A 17301-nucleotide genomic window follows, 5' to 3' on the forward strand; every position below is an offset into this window, starting at 1 on the left:
AATATGTATATATTTATTTTTATATTTTTTATATATATATATAAAATGCAGGTTACTATATCTTTGTTTTATTGGTATGTTTTAGAGATAATTTATGTTTTGAAATAAATTTTAAAAGTAAGTCAACCAAAAGTGTACACAATAATGAGGACAAAACTACTTCAGTTCTGTCTTTGCACCTTTGTGTAACATCCTATTTGGTCTCACACTAGCTGAGCTATATATTATCTAAATATGTAAGCTACATGTAAGCTTATGTAGCTCCTGTAGACCTAGATAAAAGCCTGGGAATATAGGTTTAAATGTGTATCTTATTTGTAGTCTGCTATGCTGATGTGAGCTGGTTTTTCTTCCAAGCTGAGTTTGCAGCTAGACTTTTAACCATTGGCATTTGGAAAAACCCTCCCAGAGCCCATTTGGGCATTGCAGCCACTTCTTCTCCAGTCCCAGGAAGTTCCTTCAAGCTGCCAAAAGTCTTTTTTAATTGCTGCACACCTTCAGACCTTTTCCCAGTGAAGAATGGGTAGTAGGGCTTAAGTATATTTATCTCCATTTGGCTCTCGCCTTTTTTTTCATTCCTGCTATTAAATCTAAGCCCAATACTGAATCCAGCTGCCACAGCTGTTGCTGTTCTGCTGCCTGCCCTGCTTTCTGCTTACGCTTATGTTCCCAAAAAAGCTTCTCGGGGATGTTCTGTGAAATGAATGGGACATCAAGGCGGTGCTAACTGCATTCCCCTTCACTGACAAGCTCTTTTATTTTGCTGGATGCCCTGAATTTGTGTAAAGTGCTAGTGTTATATGTTCTGAACCTCAGTCTTTACAGAGTAAGTTCTTTTTGTCACCTCACTCCTTACAGTACTAAAGCATTTCTTTCGCTGCAATAAGCTATTACGGAGAGTCTACAAATAAGCTTCTGGTCCTGCCAAATCACATTCACTTTAAGTACGTGAGGAAACTGTGTATCTCTTTTCCCACTTACTCTGATACTCATTTTCAAAGGTTTTCACATCACTTGCCTCTTATAAGTACCTGTACATACATTTTTCTGGCATTGTTGCATGCACATACAATCAGTTAAGTCAAATACGTATAGGTAGTTGACAGTAAAGTAGTAGGGTATATGCAAGTCCTATGTATGATCAGACATTCTGAAAATACAGACTCACAATTCCAATGGTACAGGGACTTGTAATTGTCTCCTTACCTAAACTGCTTAAGATAGCAAATAAATATTGTAATAACTTTATAGTTGAAACAGACTGCTGTATATCTGCATCCAATATTTCACAGTGTTTATAAGCACTTCCCATAGAATGGAAACAGCAGTAAATAGAAATGTTCCAGGGTTTTAAAACGTTCTTATCAACTGCACTAAACTCTCATTTCAGCTGTTACATTTAGGTCAATATAAGCTTATGAGACTTGAAAACAAATATTGCAGTGCCAAAATCAAAATCTGAAAGGTCTTTCTAAAATCCTTGCCTACATAAAAAATCTCTTCTGGTTTAATCAAAAGTATGATTTTAAACTGATGTGAACTGTACAGAGCCCTTTGTGAAGATTCTCAGTTCAATTTACAGCAGGGTGATTTCTTCTTTAGCTTCAGTTGCTTAAGATTTTTTTTTTTAAATGACACAGAGATAAGCTAGTTTTTAAATTGTGTAAGACTGTCCAAATGGTTGAGGTGTAATGGACTAATTTTAAGACTGATTGATTGGATATACTGGTGCATCTTATAAATCCTGTTTATTAAGACCCTATTAATCATGCCTGCCTGTAACAAAAGTCTTGGAAAAGATGAGAAAAACCATTGTGGAGTTTTAATAATAGCTTATTCTGAAAAGGATTGAAAAGCCTGTGGAGGAAAACGGTGGCTTCAGATAGCATGGGTTCATAAAGAAGGAATCCTTGTAGTACCTCAGACAGACTGCAGAGGAACAGTCTCCTGGCTCTTTGTTCTCCTTTATTCATTTAAATGCCATGGACATTTAGAGCCAAAGTTTAGTCAATTCCTTTAATTAATTCTTATTCCCATATCTTTTGATTGAACATCTTTAGAGGCTTCAGTCAGGCTTTAGTGATGCAGTTGGTCTTCATGGAAGTAGGAAATAAGCACTGTAGATCCCTGAAGATACCTAGCATTAAAAAAACATATGAAGCAAGAGATTGTCTCTCTGCAGATCTCAAAACATTTGCCAAAAAATAAAAATAAATAGTGAGAACATCTAAATATTTAGATATGAAGTATTTAAAATATAAGACCCTTTATATAAGATACCCTAACCATTTATTTTTTAACTTAAAGTAATAGGCAAAGTTTGTGCTAGCCATGTGCAGCCACAGCAAAGAATGAATGGTAAGGGCCATACAGACTGAGATATGACTTCTTCACCGAGGGCCGTATTTTTACCTAATTTGTGTCAGAAGAAACTATGCAAAAATCAGGTTTTATATCTTTCTACAAGCAGAAAGATTAATGTGTGATGTCAACCTGTATATTGGTCTTTAAGATATTAAGAGTCACAGTAACACTCACACCTTCTAGTCAAAATCATGGTCTTATACTTGGTCCTGTGCAAAGATGTAAAGCAAGAGAAAAGGAGAATTGTCTTTAAGGATGTTGTTTAGACTTCTTGTCCAAAGCACACAGGCTGTTTGTTATACAGAAAAGAAACTTCAGTGATGTAGTGAACCCCAGAGGTTTTACCAGCTTACATCCTGGAAGTGCTACCATATTTTAATGTTTTCTAATGAATAAACTGAACTGGTCCAGAGGAAGACCATATGAGAACTCCATTTAACAAATTCCAGTTTAATTTATCTCTTTCAAGGTTGCATTAATGATGTTTGAAGTTCGGCCCTGCTGAGCTCCTCAGAAGTATGTAATGCTTACTAGCTTTAAGGGGCTAAAATTCAGCTTAATGGAATGTGACAGCCCCATTGCACTGAATTCTGGGTTGCTTAATTCCTGATTTTAAGAAACTTTCAAGTCTCTGCAGAAAACTTAGTGAAACAAAAGTTTACCAGTATGGACCAACTTTGAGGAAAGCACACATGTAACTAAAGGGTGAAAGCCAAAGTCTGCATGAACTCTGGATTCAGATAGTGAAAGAATTCAATGTTACGGAAATCGGATGTTTCAGAATGCAACATCTGAATTTGTGCGCATGCTTTTTTGAATTTGAATGCTTTCTTCCAATGAAGCTTTAAAGCATGGCTAAAATTCAAAACTCAGGCTCAAGAAAAGTGGCTTTTTGGAATTCATGTAGCATTTGTCTGTTCAGTAAAATGAATATGAATTAATTCTTCCTTTGTCTTTTCTGTGATTCAGTGTAGCAGTTCAAATACCAGCTAATGATTTTACTTAGCATTATAATTTAGCTTATTCTGTTGTGATCGCAATCATCTTTGCAATATAGAAAAAACCACCCGTTTTCTTTGATGACTCTAATGTCGTTCAGCTATTAGAAATTCCACTGATGGCTGTATCAGTTGACTTCTCTATCTGGTGCTGTAGCTTGGTGTTTGGGGGTGCTTGGATGGGTTACCATTTCTCCGCAAGAGGCCAGCGTTACTGCCCCGTCTACACATTTCCTTTTCCTTAAGCATCCCCTTCGCTTCATGGAGAGGTGGAGGGGTATCTCCATGGTGCGACCTCATGACACTATGCAGTGGGATTAGAGCAATAGCTCTGATGGAAAACAAAACGGCTTGCTGTAATGGTAGCCATTACCTAAGAACATAGCATGGGGATATTCCATTTCCTGTCAACCCTACTCATTCCTGGTGGTGCGGGGATGTCAGGCTGCTGCTGGAAATCTCCACTAATCTGCTGATACTAGAGATATCCAGAAAGCGTTTGAGTGGGCAGGTGAGGAGTAGCAAACAAAAACATTTTATGAATGAAAAAAGTATGTTTCTCCCCAGTGTGGAATTAAGCTCAGGTTTAGCAATGGCTAGAGGTCCCCAGGGCTGGCACCTGTGGAAACAAGGACTGAGCCAATGAATATTTTTTAATGGGCAGTTATATCTTTTCTGTCAGTAACACTGGTCCATATCTCTTCCATTATTATTCTAGGTGTCCCACCCCTGGGTGTGATGGCTCTGGGCATATTACTGGAAATTATGCTTCACATCGAAGGTATGTAAAGAGAAGGTTTTGTTCTTTAAAGCAAACAACTGAAGGGCTAGAAGGGACCTCAACAGACCTCTCTTCCCTCTCTCAATACTGAAATAGGATCGAGTGCGGTACATAGACATGGGTTGGTCTAACTCATTCTGTTTATCACCAATGAATAACATTTCTCGGTTTCAGCATGGCTCACTACCCAAATAGGTAGGAAGGTTTTTGCTTAATATCTAGCAAAATCTTTGTAGAAAATGAACCCAGTTTTTCTACCTTCTCTGTTAGCCCAGGGAAGCAATTCAACATTCATAAGTTTCTGCTGCTTTACATTCTGAATGACTTAACTCTTCTCCTCACAACCTTACCTTTCATGGACTCAAATTCTATTCCTGCATTGTTTTCCCCACAAATTATATTTCCTGATTGTTCCTGTCAATCTCTTCCAGACTTCCTTCCTTCCTTCTTGAAATGCAAAATTGGACCCAGTTCTTTACCTCCTCTCCCAGCTGAAGCTTTACCAGCTTTAATCAGAGGGAAAAAGTACCTCTTTCATCTAATATGCACCAGCCTTATTAGTACATTTCAGAATAAAGCTTGGCTTGTTTTTAAATCGCAACACATTGTACATAACTATGTCAAGCCAGAAGAATGGAAAGAGAAATTTATGTATGAAAGCTGTTACCTTAACTGCCTAAACTATAACTGTGATCCTTACCAAGGGCCAAAGAAAGCGTCACATTTACTAATTCGGGTATTGTTGGTAACCCCAAAATGAATTACGATGGTACCACTGTAGAGGTAATTTTATGAATGCTGTGTAATTAGCAATTCCCCTGTGGCTATCTGAGAACTATAAATCAGTAGAGATGAGCTGCACCATATTTTGTAAATAGCTATCCACTGTTTAATCAAAGAATAATAGTGTAGCCCACCTCTCTTTTGTTAGTAAAGGCTTTTTAGTCCCATGCATAGTAATACTTTTGAGCCTGGATATTTGCTTGCTTCACCAAGTCCCTGTAGTTTTACAATTGGCTATAACTAGTCAATACACAAATTCCCAGTTTAAATGTATTCCTAGTAAAAGCAACAAACAGTTTCAAGTCAAAATGTAAATAACATAGAGATTGGGAATGTGCCATACCTTTACATGCTGTAAAAATGAAAGATCACAATAACAATTTTTGTAATGCACAGTTAAACGTCAGATGTACAAATAACATTATAAAGGAGAAGATGTAAACATTTTAAAAGCACTTACATGATGTAGGAGATTAAATCACACTTTCAAAGGGATTTAAGGTCAAATTTAGAACTACATTTAACTACATGAGCATTCATCAGCTCACACCTCTACCAGCACTATGCTTGGTGTAGCTATGCCCTGACTTCACTATTTCAGGAAGCTGTTTATGTATTTGGTCATCTATTTAACCAGAAAACAGGCAAGACAGTGAGGATGCAGAAGGCAAAGTGTCGCAAACAAGAAACCTAAAAGCTGGCAAGGTTAGCAGGGGAGAATCACTGCATGTCAGCTCATTTTTTAAAGCCTTTCCCTGGGCGCTGTCTCCTGGGTGCTGTAGGACCAGACCATGAGCTGGATGGTGTTACCTACTTTCGTCAGTAAATTCTTATGTTCTTGTATTTTTGCGAATGAGTGCTGAACCAAGCTTTCATTTGATTCTGCAGCATACTCAGTACACATAAAGATATAAAAAGTAATTCTGCAAAACTGAATGATCTGGAATTTGTCCGGTCCATTGGGATTTAACACATTCAACCTTTTGAAATGCCACCATGTCTATACTGACCACATAATTCACTCGTTTCTCTTCCAAAAGGCCTCCGGCAGCCCCGGGTCCTTGGCTGCCTGCGGGCATGGGGGCACTGACACTGACAGAGTAATGTCTTCTTTGCTTAAAACCACCAGTGTCCCCAGAAAACCTGTCACAATTACACAGAGACAGCCTCACACTGTTCAGGTCATGATATCTGTCGAGGCCATTTCTGAGGTGGTGAGGCTGGCAAAATGCACGGTCTTTAGAAGGGCAGCAAACCAGTAGCCTAAATCTGCAGCTGTTAAGTATGAAAGACCCCACAGCACGTTCACAAGACGTTCATTTTCCCACACTGAAAATTAGCATTTACCTCTGCTTGCATCTGAGTTAGCATCTTTGTTTGCATTTGATACTATCACTTACAACCCTTTCAGTTTCAGAAGGAAAGGAATGACAAAATTCTCTCCTAAATGGCTGCCAAGATGCCTAGGCATCATCTGTATTTAAAATGGCTGCTCAACAGCAAGTACACATGAAGGCAGATTTAACTCTGCCATAACTCTTTGCAGTTCCACACACCCATTCAATGTATGCAAGAAGATATATCAGCATATAGCGGTGTTGAATTTCCCTTGTTGTCTTTTATCTTTATATATAAGGAATTAAACTGATATAAAAATGAAATAATTTGTTTACTTTGTAATAGCTTCTCATTATTACAGGATAAAAAAAATTAAAGCAAAGGCTCATCTTTGACATATGTTTTCTTGGTGAATCTGCTGTCAGAGGAAAAATGAATTAATCATAACTTCAGAAGCTGTCTGTTGGAAATGTCTGTTTAGAGGACCTGAAAGGTCTTAGAATTTTCTAATAAATCATAGTGCCAGAATAGAAAGATCTATTGCAAGAAGATGATGCACCAAAATACCAATAAGTAGGTGATAATTAAATTGATTTAATATGTAGAAAGCATTAAATCATTAGTCAAGGCAGAAATTCTTCGTTCAGATTTTGTTATGAAAATGTCATCATCTACAAGCATACCCATCTGTACACCTACTAAAAAAAGTATTGCTTTCTGAGGCATTTCTATTAACTATTTAGTCAGATGCAAAACCTGATTATTCTCACACAGTGGGTACAACTAGTCTCACGGATAAGCTAGGGATATCTGTAAACTCCTGTCGTCTCCCCTTCACTTTCTGCAGCCCAGGTTGTATGGGGAGCAATGAGCCAACCTGTTCCTGAACTGCCCCCTTGCCCCAGAGCCTGCTTCCTCTTATTCTAAATCCCTCAGACTCTGTTCCTCCTGCCTCTGTCTTCTTACAGATTATGATATTATTATTTTTGAAGAAAACTATTTTTAAGTGGCACAGGCTTTCTGAGGTTTAGTTTGTACACAGGGAACTATGGTACTTTGGTGTGCACTATGCAAGTTGGAATAAACAGCAGCTTGCTTTAAAAAGGAAAATGGTCAACTGCATTTAAACTAGAAAATGAAATGGGATGAGAGCACAGGCCCAAGCATCAGAGTGCAGATGCCTACACTATTAAATTGTTAGCATGTCCCCTGGCATGGTACTGACCCTGGGCCACTGAAACTCTCCCAGGCAATTCTCAGACATGATTTGGGGCTCAGCATGGGTCCAGATCATTCTCTATAAGCAATATGGGTGTAGCTATCCTGCTTTACAGAGACACAGAGTTTGGTTGTACAGAAGTGAGCTTGTTGGTCTTGGGTCAAAACAGCAGTTCTAGGTCCTTTCTGTTTACCAGTATAGATGTAGCCATGCCATCTCACTAAAAGTTGCTAGGTAATACACTATGTCCAATATCTTGTGGTAACATTCCTCCCTTTCTTTAATTGACTTATTTATGACTTTGCAGCATGTAAACTCTATTGTTGTCTATTTTTCATTTACCAACACAGAATTCTGTCTGTGATTGCATCACCCTTTTCTCTGCTTGTTCCTCCCAGTCCTTGCTGCTCTTGACAAGACAAAATAACTGAAAATTTTGCTACCACTGTTTCTGTCTCTTCTTCCTGAAGACAGGACCTACTATACAACACTGAAGTACCTTTTGTCATGCTGAAAACAAAAATTTAATCCTCTATTTTGTTTCTTTCTCTATAGAGATTTTTCTTTGGTGACACTACTTTGTCTGTCGTCTCAATACTTTTGAAGGTGGTGTTGTACTGATGGATTTCTTTTTTGATGTTGATATATTAAGATGGAAATAACATTTAAATAGAGGACAAAGCATGATTTTTTGATAGACATATTTATGTCCTCGGATAGCAACTACTTAAAAAAATCTTTAAATATCTATTAAAGTAATTGTCAAGTCTACTAAATGGTTTCTATAATGAATTCTTCATATGCAAAGGGAAAGCTGAGCTTATAAAATCTTGGAATAGTTATATCTTTTTCCATCTTCTGTAGTTAAAAACATTCTTAGTGTCTAGTTAAATGTAACATTGCTTAGCCTAATGTATAACTTTGTCTCTACCAAATCTTTTTGTCTTGGGGAGTTCTGAGCACTTAAACTCTTTCTCAGGAAGGCATTGTACAGCTCTGAGCTCTGCCATGTTTTTATTCAACTGTTCTGTACAATTCTTACATGACGATTGAGAAGGTTTGATAGTGTTTCTAATGTGCTCCCTAGAGAAATCTTTATTCCTACCAAGAGACCCAAAGACTCCTGTTTTTTGAGCCTATTCTTCCATCCCGCTCAGACATACAGAGGACGTAACGTCTCACAGCCCTGAAACACTGGCTTCTATTCCTTTTAAAGTTGTCGCTGCTGCTGCTGAGTCAGCTGGAGGGATTATTAGGCAGAGAGTTTAAGAGCTGCTTTCCCTGGCTCCTTGGGGACTGCCTGTGCGTGTGGTTTGCACAGTGCCTGCAGTCCTGTCCTGCATCGCAATCTGAGATACACGGATTCCCCCTCGTGGTTGCATACTGCAGCTCTCCTTATTTAAACCGCCTGAGCTTTGATTTTGGAAACTGGACAGGATTACCTATTCTGCCAGTTTTTCAGATAGAAAGCATATCCCTTGTAAACTGTACCCAAGAATGAGAAATTGCATTTTTAAATGTTTTCTTTCACTCAGTCTTTCAGGCTGTCCGCGAGCAAAGAAAAGTGGAATCAGGATAGCACAAAGCAAGGAAGACAAAGAAGACCAAGAGCCAATTAGGTGAGAACAAATATTGTCAAAGGGCCTTCATGTGCTTTATAAGGTCATACATATCTTCAGCTTTTTATTAAGGCATAAGTGTTATTGTGTGATAGTTATCCAAGAGCAGATGGCCACATTGATTTCTATGAGTGAACTGCAAATCAAGGTTCTGTGCTGACTTATTCTAGCCAAGGATACAATCTTCTATAATTTAGAAACAGTTTTAAATGTGTTTTTCACATGAAATTAAAAAATTATGTAGATCTTTATCTCCTAAAAAACCCTAAACGTGTTTGCATACTATAGACAAACCATACATGCTAAATAAAGTAGTTATGGGAACTGAGTATTTATATGAGATTGCTGCAACAAATCTGACTGTTTATGCAGTTTGCAAGAGGAACAAATGCCTACCTATAGGTCTTGGTTTCTTCTTGCAAGGTGCTCTGATACCAGTGGCCACCGAACTCAGCGGGTTTAGTGACTGCTTAGACCGTTCAGGACTGGATCCTCAGTGGAGCGTTGCAGCAATATTTTAGTGTAGGACAAACACTGAAGTAACCGGCCTTGTTTTGACATGTGTTATGTAGCAGTGTACTGAAAAAACATTATTTTCTTAAAACATTTCACTCTGAAGATTATAACCTGTTCCTTCTAACCCTGGTTATTTGTTTTTTAGAAGTATACAGGGCAAATGTATGGGGGAATTCCCAAGTAAGGAAAACCATCAGATGAATACGGAACTGCCTTCATTGATATCTCTAGGCTGTAGCGCATAGTTTGTTACAATCTCTCCTATTCAGAGAGTGGTTAAAGGTGCTCAGCATTTCTGATGAGGCCCTATGATCACTTCATACCTAACTGTTTATACCTAACATTTTCATGACTTCAGACAAGTCTTCTTTAGATTCCATACACATAAATAAAATGTACCAAGGATTATACTAAGTAGGATTTTATGCTTATAGAGTTTTTATGGATAATTTCCCTGCTGCGTGGAGCTCAGTAGCCAACATTTCAATTCCAGTGTGATATTTACTGTAATGAACACCTGCAATTCAAATATATATCTTAGTCCTTTTGTTGCAATCGCACAATATCAACAGCTGTGACTTCATCTACTGGCTAGCCTCCTTACAGTTGTTGAATGCACTTTTTTTTTTCATATTAGCGAAGTTCTGCTTGTAATTTTACCCACTAAAGGGTATCTTGACTATTTTTGAGACCACAGTGCATGATTGTTCTTTTCTTTTCATGTCGGGTTTATTTTGACTTTGTTGTAGAGGCTACCAGGTATATGATGGCAAGACAATAAAGTTTATCTCATCTATCTGCTATCCAGATGTCCAGTTCCTGGTTGTGATGGTCAGGGTCATATAACTGGAAAATATGCATCCCATCGCAGTGCGTCAGGGTGTCCTCTAGCTGCCAAAAGGCAAAAGGATGGGTACCTAAATGGCTCACAGTTCTCTTGGAAGTCAGTGAAGACGGAAGGAATGTCATGTCCAACCCCAGGATGTGATGGCTCAGGACATGTCAGTGGTAGTTTTCTTACTCATCGTAGGTGAGTAACTGTGGCTTATATTTTTCACTTACACTTGTTATTTAAATTAGATTAGCAAGATTTGAAATACAGCTTTTTGTCATGGCATTTCTCTGTTCCTTTTGAATTTCATTATTACTTTGAAAAATAATCTTCCTACATATATTTGTAGATAACTGGAAATCAAGACACACAATTTTTTTGATGAAAGTACTTGCAGGTAGAGACCTAAATCTGAATCTATAAGACACACAAAATTTTAGGGAAAAAAGTGTGCATGACAATAACTGTAAACCTGGTATTGCTTTAGTGAGTGACTCTGGACAAATTACCCTAAGATAGACTTTGTAATACACATCTGAATCCCCCTGATTTTCAGAGATGTTGAACACATTGTTGATTCCCAAACATCAGAGCATGGAACTAAAGATTTTTTTAGGAACCAGTTCCATAAAAACAAAGTAATTTTATTCATTTGGTAATGAAAATGTTTGCTCAAAACAATAAATGTAGAGTACAGTAGATTAATTAAAACTAATGGAATACAAATATTTGACAAAAGAAATACAAAGCCCAATTTTTCATAAACTTAGCAAAAATAAGAGAACTTCAGTGATGACATTTTTCATAGCTTTTAAGAGATTAAGGAAGAGAAAGTGGCCAGTCCATTAGGGATAAATCTTGCTGCCATTTTAGATATTAGGTTATGAGGAAGCAAGGGTGTTCTTGGAGCTTTGGGTAGGAGTCTCAGCCTGAACATGACTATAATGCCAGAACAAATTTCTTATTATATAATCACTAGTATAAAACTCTATTACTTCAAATATGTCAAGCCAATATACCTAATTTATCACTTTTCTCCAGGCAGACCTCAGTTGAAATTCTGTACCTTTTAGTTAACTAAACCAATCTAATCTTGTTTTGTAGTCAGTTCTAGATATAGAGGTGAAAAGTGTACTTCTTCTTCTTTCTCTTGCCTCTATTTCCTTTCATTCTTTTTTTGACAACCCTTTAGAGCTTAACTCAAAAGCCTTACCCTTACTGCAACCTCTCCAGACTTCGTGTACGTCGTTTCTATTTATTGTTTAGGTTCAGAGCTGTTTTTCTACTCAGTGTTTGTATGGTACCTACCATGAAGGGATTCTGGTCCATGAGCTGAGGTGCTACCTAAGTGGTCAAACATATTACACAGCCTGCAGCTGCCATAGGCTTTAGGGAGCGGCAGATGCGAAAGCCCCGACCATTTGTGCAGATGTCCACATGTGGATTTAAGTTTCTGACTTTCAGTAAAATATCAGTATTAGTGTTCATATTTCAGTTTAGCTTTCTTCATAATGGTGTAACATTTATTTAACTCATAGAGATCTGTCATTAAAATTTTGAAATTATTTTAGCTTTAGTTGAAAGGTACAATATAGTTACTGAGAGATTGCTTTCAAGGAGTATTTACATAGTATTTACAATTTCAAGGAGAAAATTATTGCAACAAGAATAACTAACTGCTAAAAGGAATGTACTGATACTAAATTTAACTGTTCTTCAAAATTAAGGGGCAAATGGTACCTAGAGATTTTTTTTTAAAAATAGGAATATTTTTTTGAAAAAAACAGAATGAAATTTAAATTCTTTTTTTTTTTTTGCAATGGAGAAACCTAAATATGACACTTAGCCACATAGCAGCCATGTGCTTTCTTGAGTACCATTATCTTAAGTAGAAACTGAGACATGTAAAAGGCTTGCCTTATAAGACCAGTTTTGGGGCAAAAAGGTCCATTGTTAGAGGAGAGCACCAGAAGATGAAAGGTTGCTTAAAAAGGCTGGCTGAAGTAGACTGATCTTACTTAATTGTCTTGATGTAATAAAACACCGATATTCTAAGTTGTTGTGAGCAAGTTTAACAATTTCTTGAAGCTTCCATAAGCTATGGCAATATTAATAAAAAGCCATATTATTTTAAAAATATGATTAATTCTTGTAGAATTCTTAAGATGCTGTTAAAAGGGCTTAGTTCATTTGCTCACACAAAGAAAAGCGCTTGAAGCCGTTCTAGATGCCTTAGAATAATTTACATGGCCTCCAGCTGTTGCTCAGAAAGGCACACATCTGTGGTAGGTCCCGTGTCATATTTGCCAGCCTTAATGATATGTCTTCTCAAATGGCATTTCATGCCTGTTTATGGACAACTGAATCAAACTCTGCACATAGGATTGAGCTTCAGAACAATTCACCTACTTTAAGAATCTGCGTATAGGTGAAGAAGGTGCTTTTGCTCCTCTTGCAGTGAATGGAGTCAATGGATCCTGGAGAGTTGTTCACTTCACCTGTGAAGTAGACACCTGCCTTTGATCAGAGCTGTACCCTAAACGTCACTGGGTGCATCAACGGGGAGTGGGATTCCCCTGCCTACAAATAGACAATGCCATTGGAAGTGTCGATGGGGAATGCAAGATGGCCATACTGGGCTGGCAAAAATGACTGAAGACGTGTGAGACACTCCCATTCTTTGATTGTGACAGCTGAGAGCTGGACGTGCTTGGCAGGGGATCTGGAAGGGTGCTAGACTTGTTAAACCAATAGGCCCCAGAGCTCCATGGCAGCTTTGACACATAGTATCCATGCAGACATTTAAACCTAGGCGTCCTAATCTGGAGTTCAGTCCCACCTAAACTACAGGCTATGCATTTCCTTACCTAAGGATGGAATATCCCTTCACTTTTAGTGTATCCATTTTAATAGGCTGTGGTCTCATCTTCTACCTCTAACATTTTGCTGTACAGCTATGGCTGTAAGTCTGAAACGCCACCTTCTGAAGAGAAGCAATGCTATGACAATTACACACTGAAACCAGGCTTATGTACAGCCTTTTGCAGGTATAGCTGTGTCCAGCATGCATGCAGAGAAAGCAGGGCGATGACCATTAACTGAGTCAGTAAAAGCTCCTAGGGAAGTAGTAGTTAAAAGTCTTAAATTTTGGCAGTACAGCTTGCTTCTCTCATGATAGGTCACTTTTCTTCCCTAGTACAAATATTTTTCTACCAGCAGACTTCTTTAAGCATATATATTAATTGCATGTGTAGTGTCCTTAATGTGTTGTTTGAGATTTTTATATTCTGCCATTCACAGACAGCTGTTAATGTGCTATTATCCAAGCAGCTGTAATACTCTGGAAACTGGAATGGCAGACTGGCTTGTGAAAATGATTCCAACTGTTGCATTAATTTAAAAAATACACATTGAGGTTTTTGAGGCAAAGATTTCTTAGAGCTGTTGTTGCACCTTGTACACATGGTGTAATTCCACTGATATCAATGGGCCCTTGAGATGATCCACAAGTGCTGGTAAATCAGTACTTAGTTAAAAACCTGCTCCAACTGGTATTACATAGTCTGGAATTTAAATATATGCATATTTGTACATACATGCTTCTGAAGTAGAAATAAGTAGTCAACTGAAAAAGTCACAAATTTCAGTAAGTTTTGAATCCTACCCTATGAACAAAGGCACCAGAAAAGGTTTCTGTTTATTTAACGTTAGCCATGCCTGTCTGCAGAAATTCATATGAATAGTTTTTATTTTGTCAAGGAGTTTTGCATAGGAAAGAATGGCAGCAGAGGGTTATCAGAAGGGACTTGAAGCATAGGTTTAAGAGTGCTATACTTCAAAAAGGAGCCTGTGATAGCAGGAGAGGCCAGTGTGAAATTAGGTGACCTATCAGCAGTATGAAAATGAATTGGAAGGCATGTAAGCATGGTCAGTAGATAGGTAAATGAAATAGGTTATAATGAAATGCAAATTGTTATTATACTGTAGCTTTCCAGTTTGGTTCTTGAACAGGCCCTTACATCCTCATGTCTGATTTAAGAAGATTTTTCTGGATGGCATCATTTCTAATACAACGATCACTTGGGGACTTTCTCAGAATATACTTGGATTTAGCAATCCTGCTCCTTAGCACAGAGGGGGAAATGTGCTTGTGCTGACTTCAGTGGAAATTGCATTCAGAAATGCCTTTTCAGATCTAAACCAATGTTCCTGCTCCCATCTCCTGCCCACTTTTATTTAAATCAACGTTCACCCATTTAAAACACAGTAATGTTGATTTTAAATTCCTTTTACTATGGAAAACTGTTGTGGTTTAACCCCAGTAGGGAGCTCAGCCCCACACAGCTGCTTGCTCCCTCCCAGCAGGATGGGGGAGAGAATCTGAGGGGTAAAAGTGAGAAAACTCCTGGGTTGAATCAAAGACAGTTTAATAGATAAAGCAAAAGCTGTCCACACAAGCAAAGCAAAACAAGGAATTCATTCACTGCTTCCCATTGGCAGGCAGGTGTTCAGCCATCTCCAGGAAAGCAGGGCCCCCTTCCTTCTTCTTCCCCCAGCTTTATACGCTGAGCATGATGTCATATGGTGTGGAATATCCCTTTGGTCAGTTGGGGTCAGCTGTCCTGGCTGCACTTCTTGTGCTCCCCCAGCCTACTCGCTGGTGGGGTAGTGTGATGAGCAGAAAAGGGCTTGACTCTGTGTGAGCCCTGCTCAGCAGTAACAAAAACATCCCTGTATTATCAACATTTCCAGCACAAATCCAAAACATCACCCCATACTAGCTACTATGAAGAAAATTAACTCTTATCCCAGCCAAAACCAGTACAAAAACATATGCTAGTAGAGCTATAATGTACAAAAGATGATCAAATTATAAGTATTTTCCCCATTTACAAGCTAATGCTAAATAGAGATGAAAATGTGGAGAAGGGGAATTTTTCTTCAGTGTACCTGTATCCTCGCTGAGGACAGTGGGACTCCAAGATCCATAAACAAGTTTATGGAATAGGATTTGTATTTGAGGAGCAAGGTCATGCCACTGTGTTTGCAAAATATCTAGATGTGCTGGGAGGAAGTAACGGACATCATCCAGTGCCTCTTCCCTTCTGAAGGAATGTGTGTAAAAATTGTGAGGTGGTTATGGGAAATGTTTACATATGACTGTTATGGGCTATCCACTTTTTGCATAGGAAGGCCTACTTAATGGTAAGGCTGTCAGAAAGCCTGCAGGAAGATAACAGCAGTGCACTCAGTTGCCTTAGGTGCACGTCCTGAGGTGAAGGAGCACTGCCAGTGTTGTTTCCTCCAAAAATTCTAGGTTGGTCACAGCTCTGAGCTGCACAGCTGCATTGTTAAGCCTGGGAACAGGCAGATTAGGAAAAGATTAAAAGATAAAAACTCAAGACAGGAGCTGCCCTCAGCAGCTGCTTGCTAGAAACAGGCAAATACCAACACTCTCACAGATCCTCAGAGAACATCTGAGCTCCCAAACACTCAAAGCATTCGGGAGACGACATGCGAGGAAAGAAGGATGGAGATGTAGATTTTCATGTGCAGACCCTTTTTCTCATTAAATATGCTTTGCTAGAAATAGATATTGTCTAAAAAACCTGTGTCATCGACCTCAGCTCCTGAATGGAAGGTTTGCACGTGCCACTTATGGTCAAACCTTGTGGTGCTCAGGGCTGCAGCTTGAGCCTGTGTCCAAAGAACAGCAGCTCACCCCAGGGTTTATCTGGGGTGGGTGTTCACATGCAGAGTGCCAACAGGGCAGTAGCTCTATAATCCAGATGCTTTGCATCTCCAAACATGTGCTAGTGGCTGCAAATTTGCTCCTAAATTATTGTAGAGCTTTCAATCTTTGTTTGCCTGACGTCACATCCTCTCTTAGCATCAGCATTTTTCAGCTTCGGCATTTAAAAACATAAAAATACTTAGCATTAGTTCAGCAAATTAGTCTCGTAGAAATGAGCTATATGGTTACAAAGGGCATGAGAAGGCCTCAGATTATTCTGATTTTTATGTTTTGTACATAGGCTTGCAACCTCTGTAATTTGAGTAAAATCAGCCCCGCAGAGTCTTGGACCTGAAATAGCCTTTGTGTTGACATAGTGTTGTATGAGGCATATAGATAAGACAGCAGGATTTACATTGCACTAAGTTGTCTGAGATACTAAATGCCAGCTACTCCTTTCAGTTCATGGAGAAATGAAAGTGCCCAGAATTTAGATGGAGGTAATCGGTTCCTAGCAGGTGTCGGCTTTTCAGCAGGATAGGAAACTTATTTGAAATAAAACCTGAATTTTTAAAAAAAGTTTTCTGATATTTGCAAACAAATGCAGAGAGGAAGACTTAGAAGCTTTATTAAACAACTGAAAATATAATGTAAGGTTGTATCAGATCTGAGATTCTCTCTCTCTCTCTCTCTCTCTCAGAAGGTGCATACTAATACTGTGGTTCGGTGCTGTGAACAGCAGTGCAAAAATGAGATATATCATAATAAAATACCTTGTGTGAAAACAACAAAAAAAAATTTGTGAGCATCCTTTAAAACAGAAAGAATCCAAACTGCCAGATGAATTCTCGGGATGCTCTAAACTTCTTAAATACCATGTTTGTAAGGAATTTGTGTCCAGCAATATATCTACAGGGAACCAAAGGTTAAAAAGCACTTTTGAAAGGTGTTCCTATGCTATAGAATCATAGAATAGTGTGGGTTGGAAGGGACCTTTAAAGGTCATCTAGTCCAACCCCCCTGCAATGAGCAGGGACATCTTCAACTAGATCAGGTTGCTCAGAGCCCCCTCCAACCTGACCTTGAAGGTTCCCAGGGATGGGGCATCCACCACCTC

At 38.5% G+C, this 17301-nt stretch overlaps 1 protein-coding gene across 4 annotated transcripts in view; it reads left to right on the forward strand.

Moving 5' to 3' along the window:
• MYT1L (myelin transcription factor 1 like) overlaps positions 1–17301 on the forward strand; it is a 130332-nt gene that overhangs the window by 95449 nt on the left and 17582 nt on the right. For all 4 annotated transcript variants that reach the window (XM_019471083.1, XM_019471084.1, XM_019471082.1 and 1 more), the window contains exons 14-16: positions 4081–4143; positions 9019–9102; positions 10427–10648. In XM_019471083.1, the coding sequence (XP_019326628.1) occupies positions 4081–4143; positions 9019–9102; positions 10427–10648 (369 nt within the window). The remainder of the gene's footprint in view (positions 1–4080; positions 4144–9018; positions 9103–10426; positions 10649–17301) is intronic.

The sequence above is a fragment of the Aptenodytes forsteri genome, unplaced genomic scaffold (genome assembly GCF_000699145.1).
Source record: "Aptenodytes forsteri isolate BGI_AS27 unplaced genomic scaffold, ASM69914v1 Scaffold94, whole genome shotgun sequence".
NCBI classification, from domain to species: Eukaryota; Metazoa; Chordata; class Aves; order Sphenisciformes; family Spheniscidae; genus Aptenodytes; species Aptenodytes forsteri.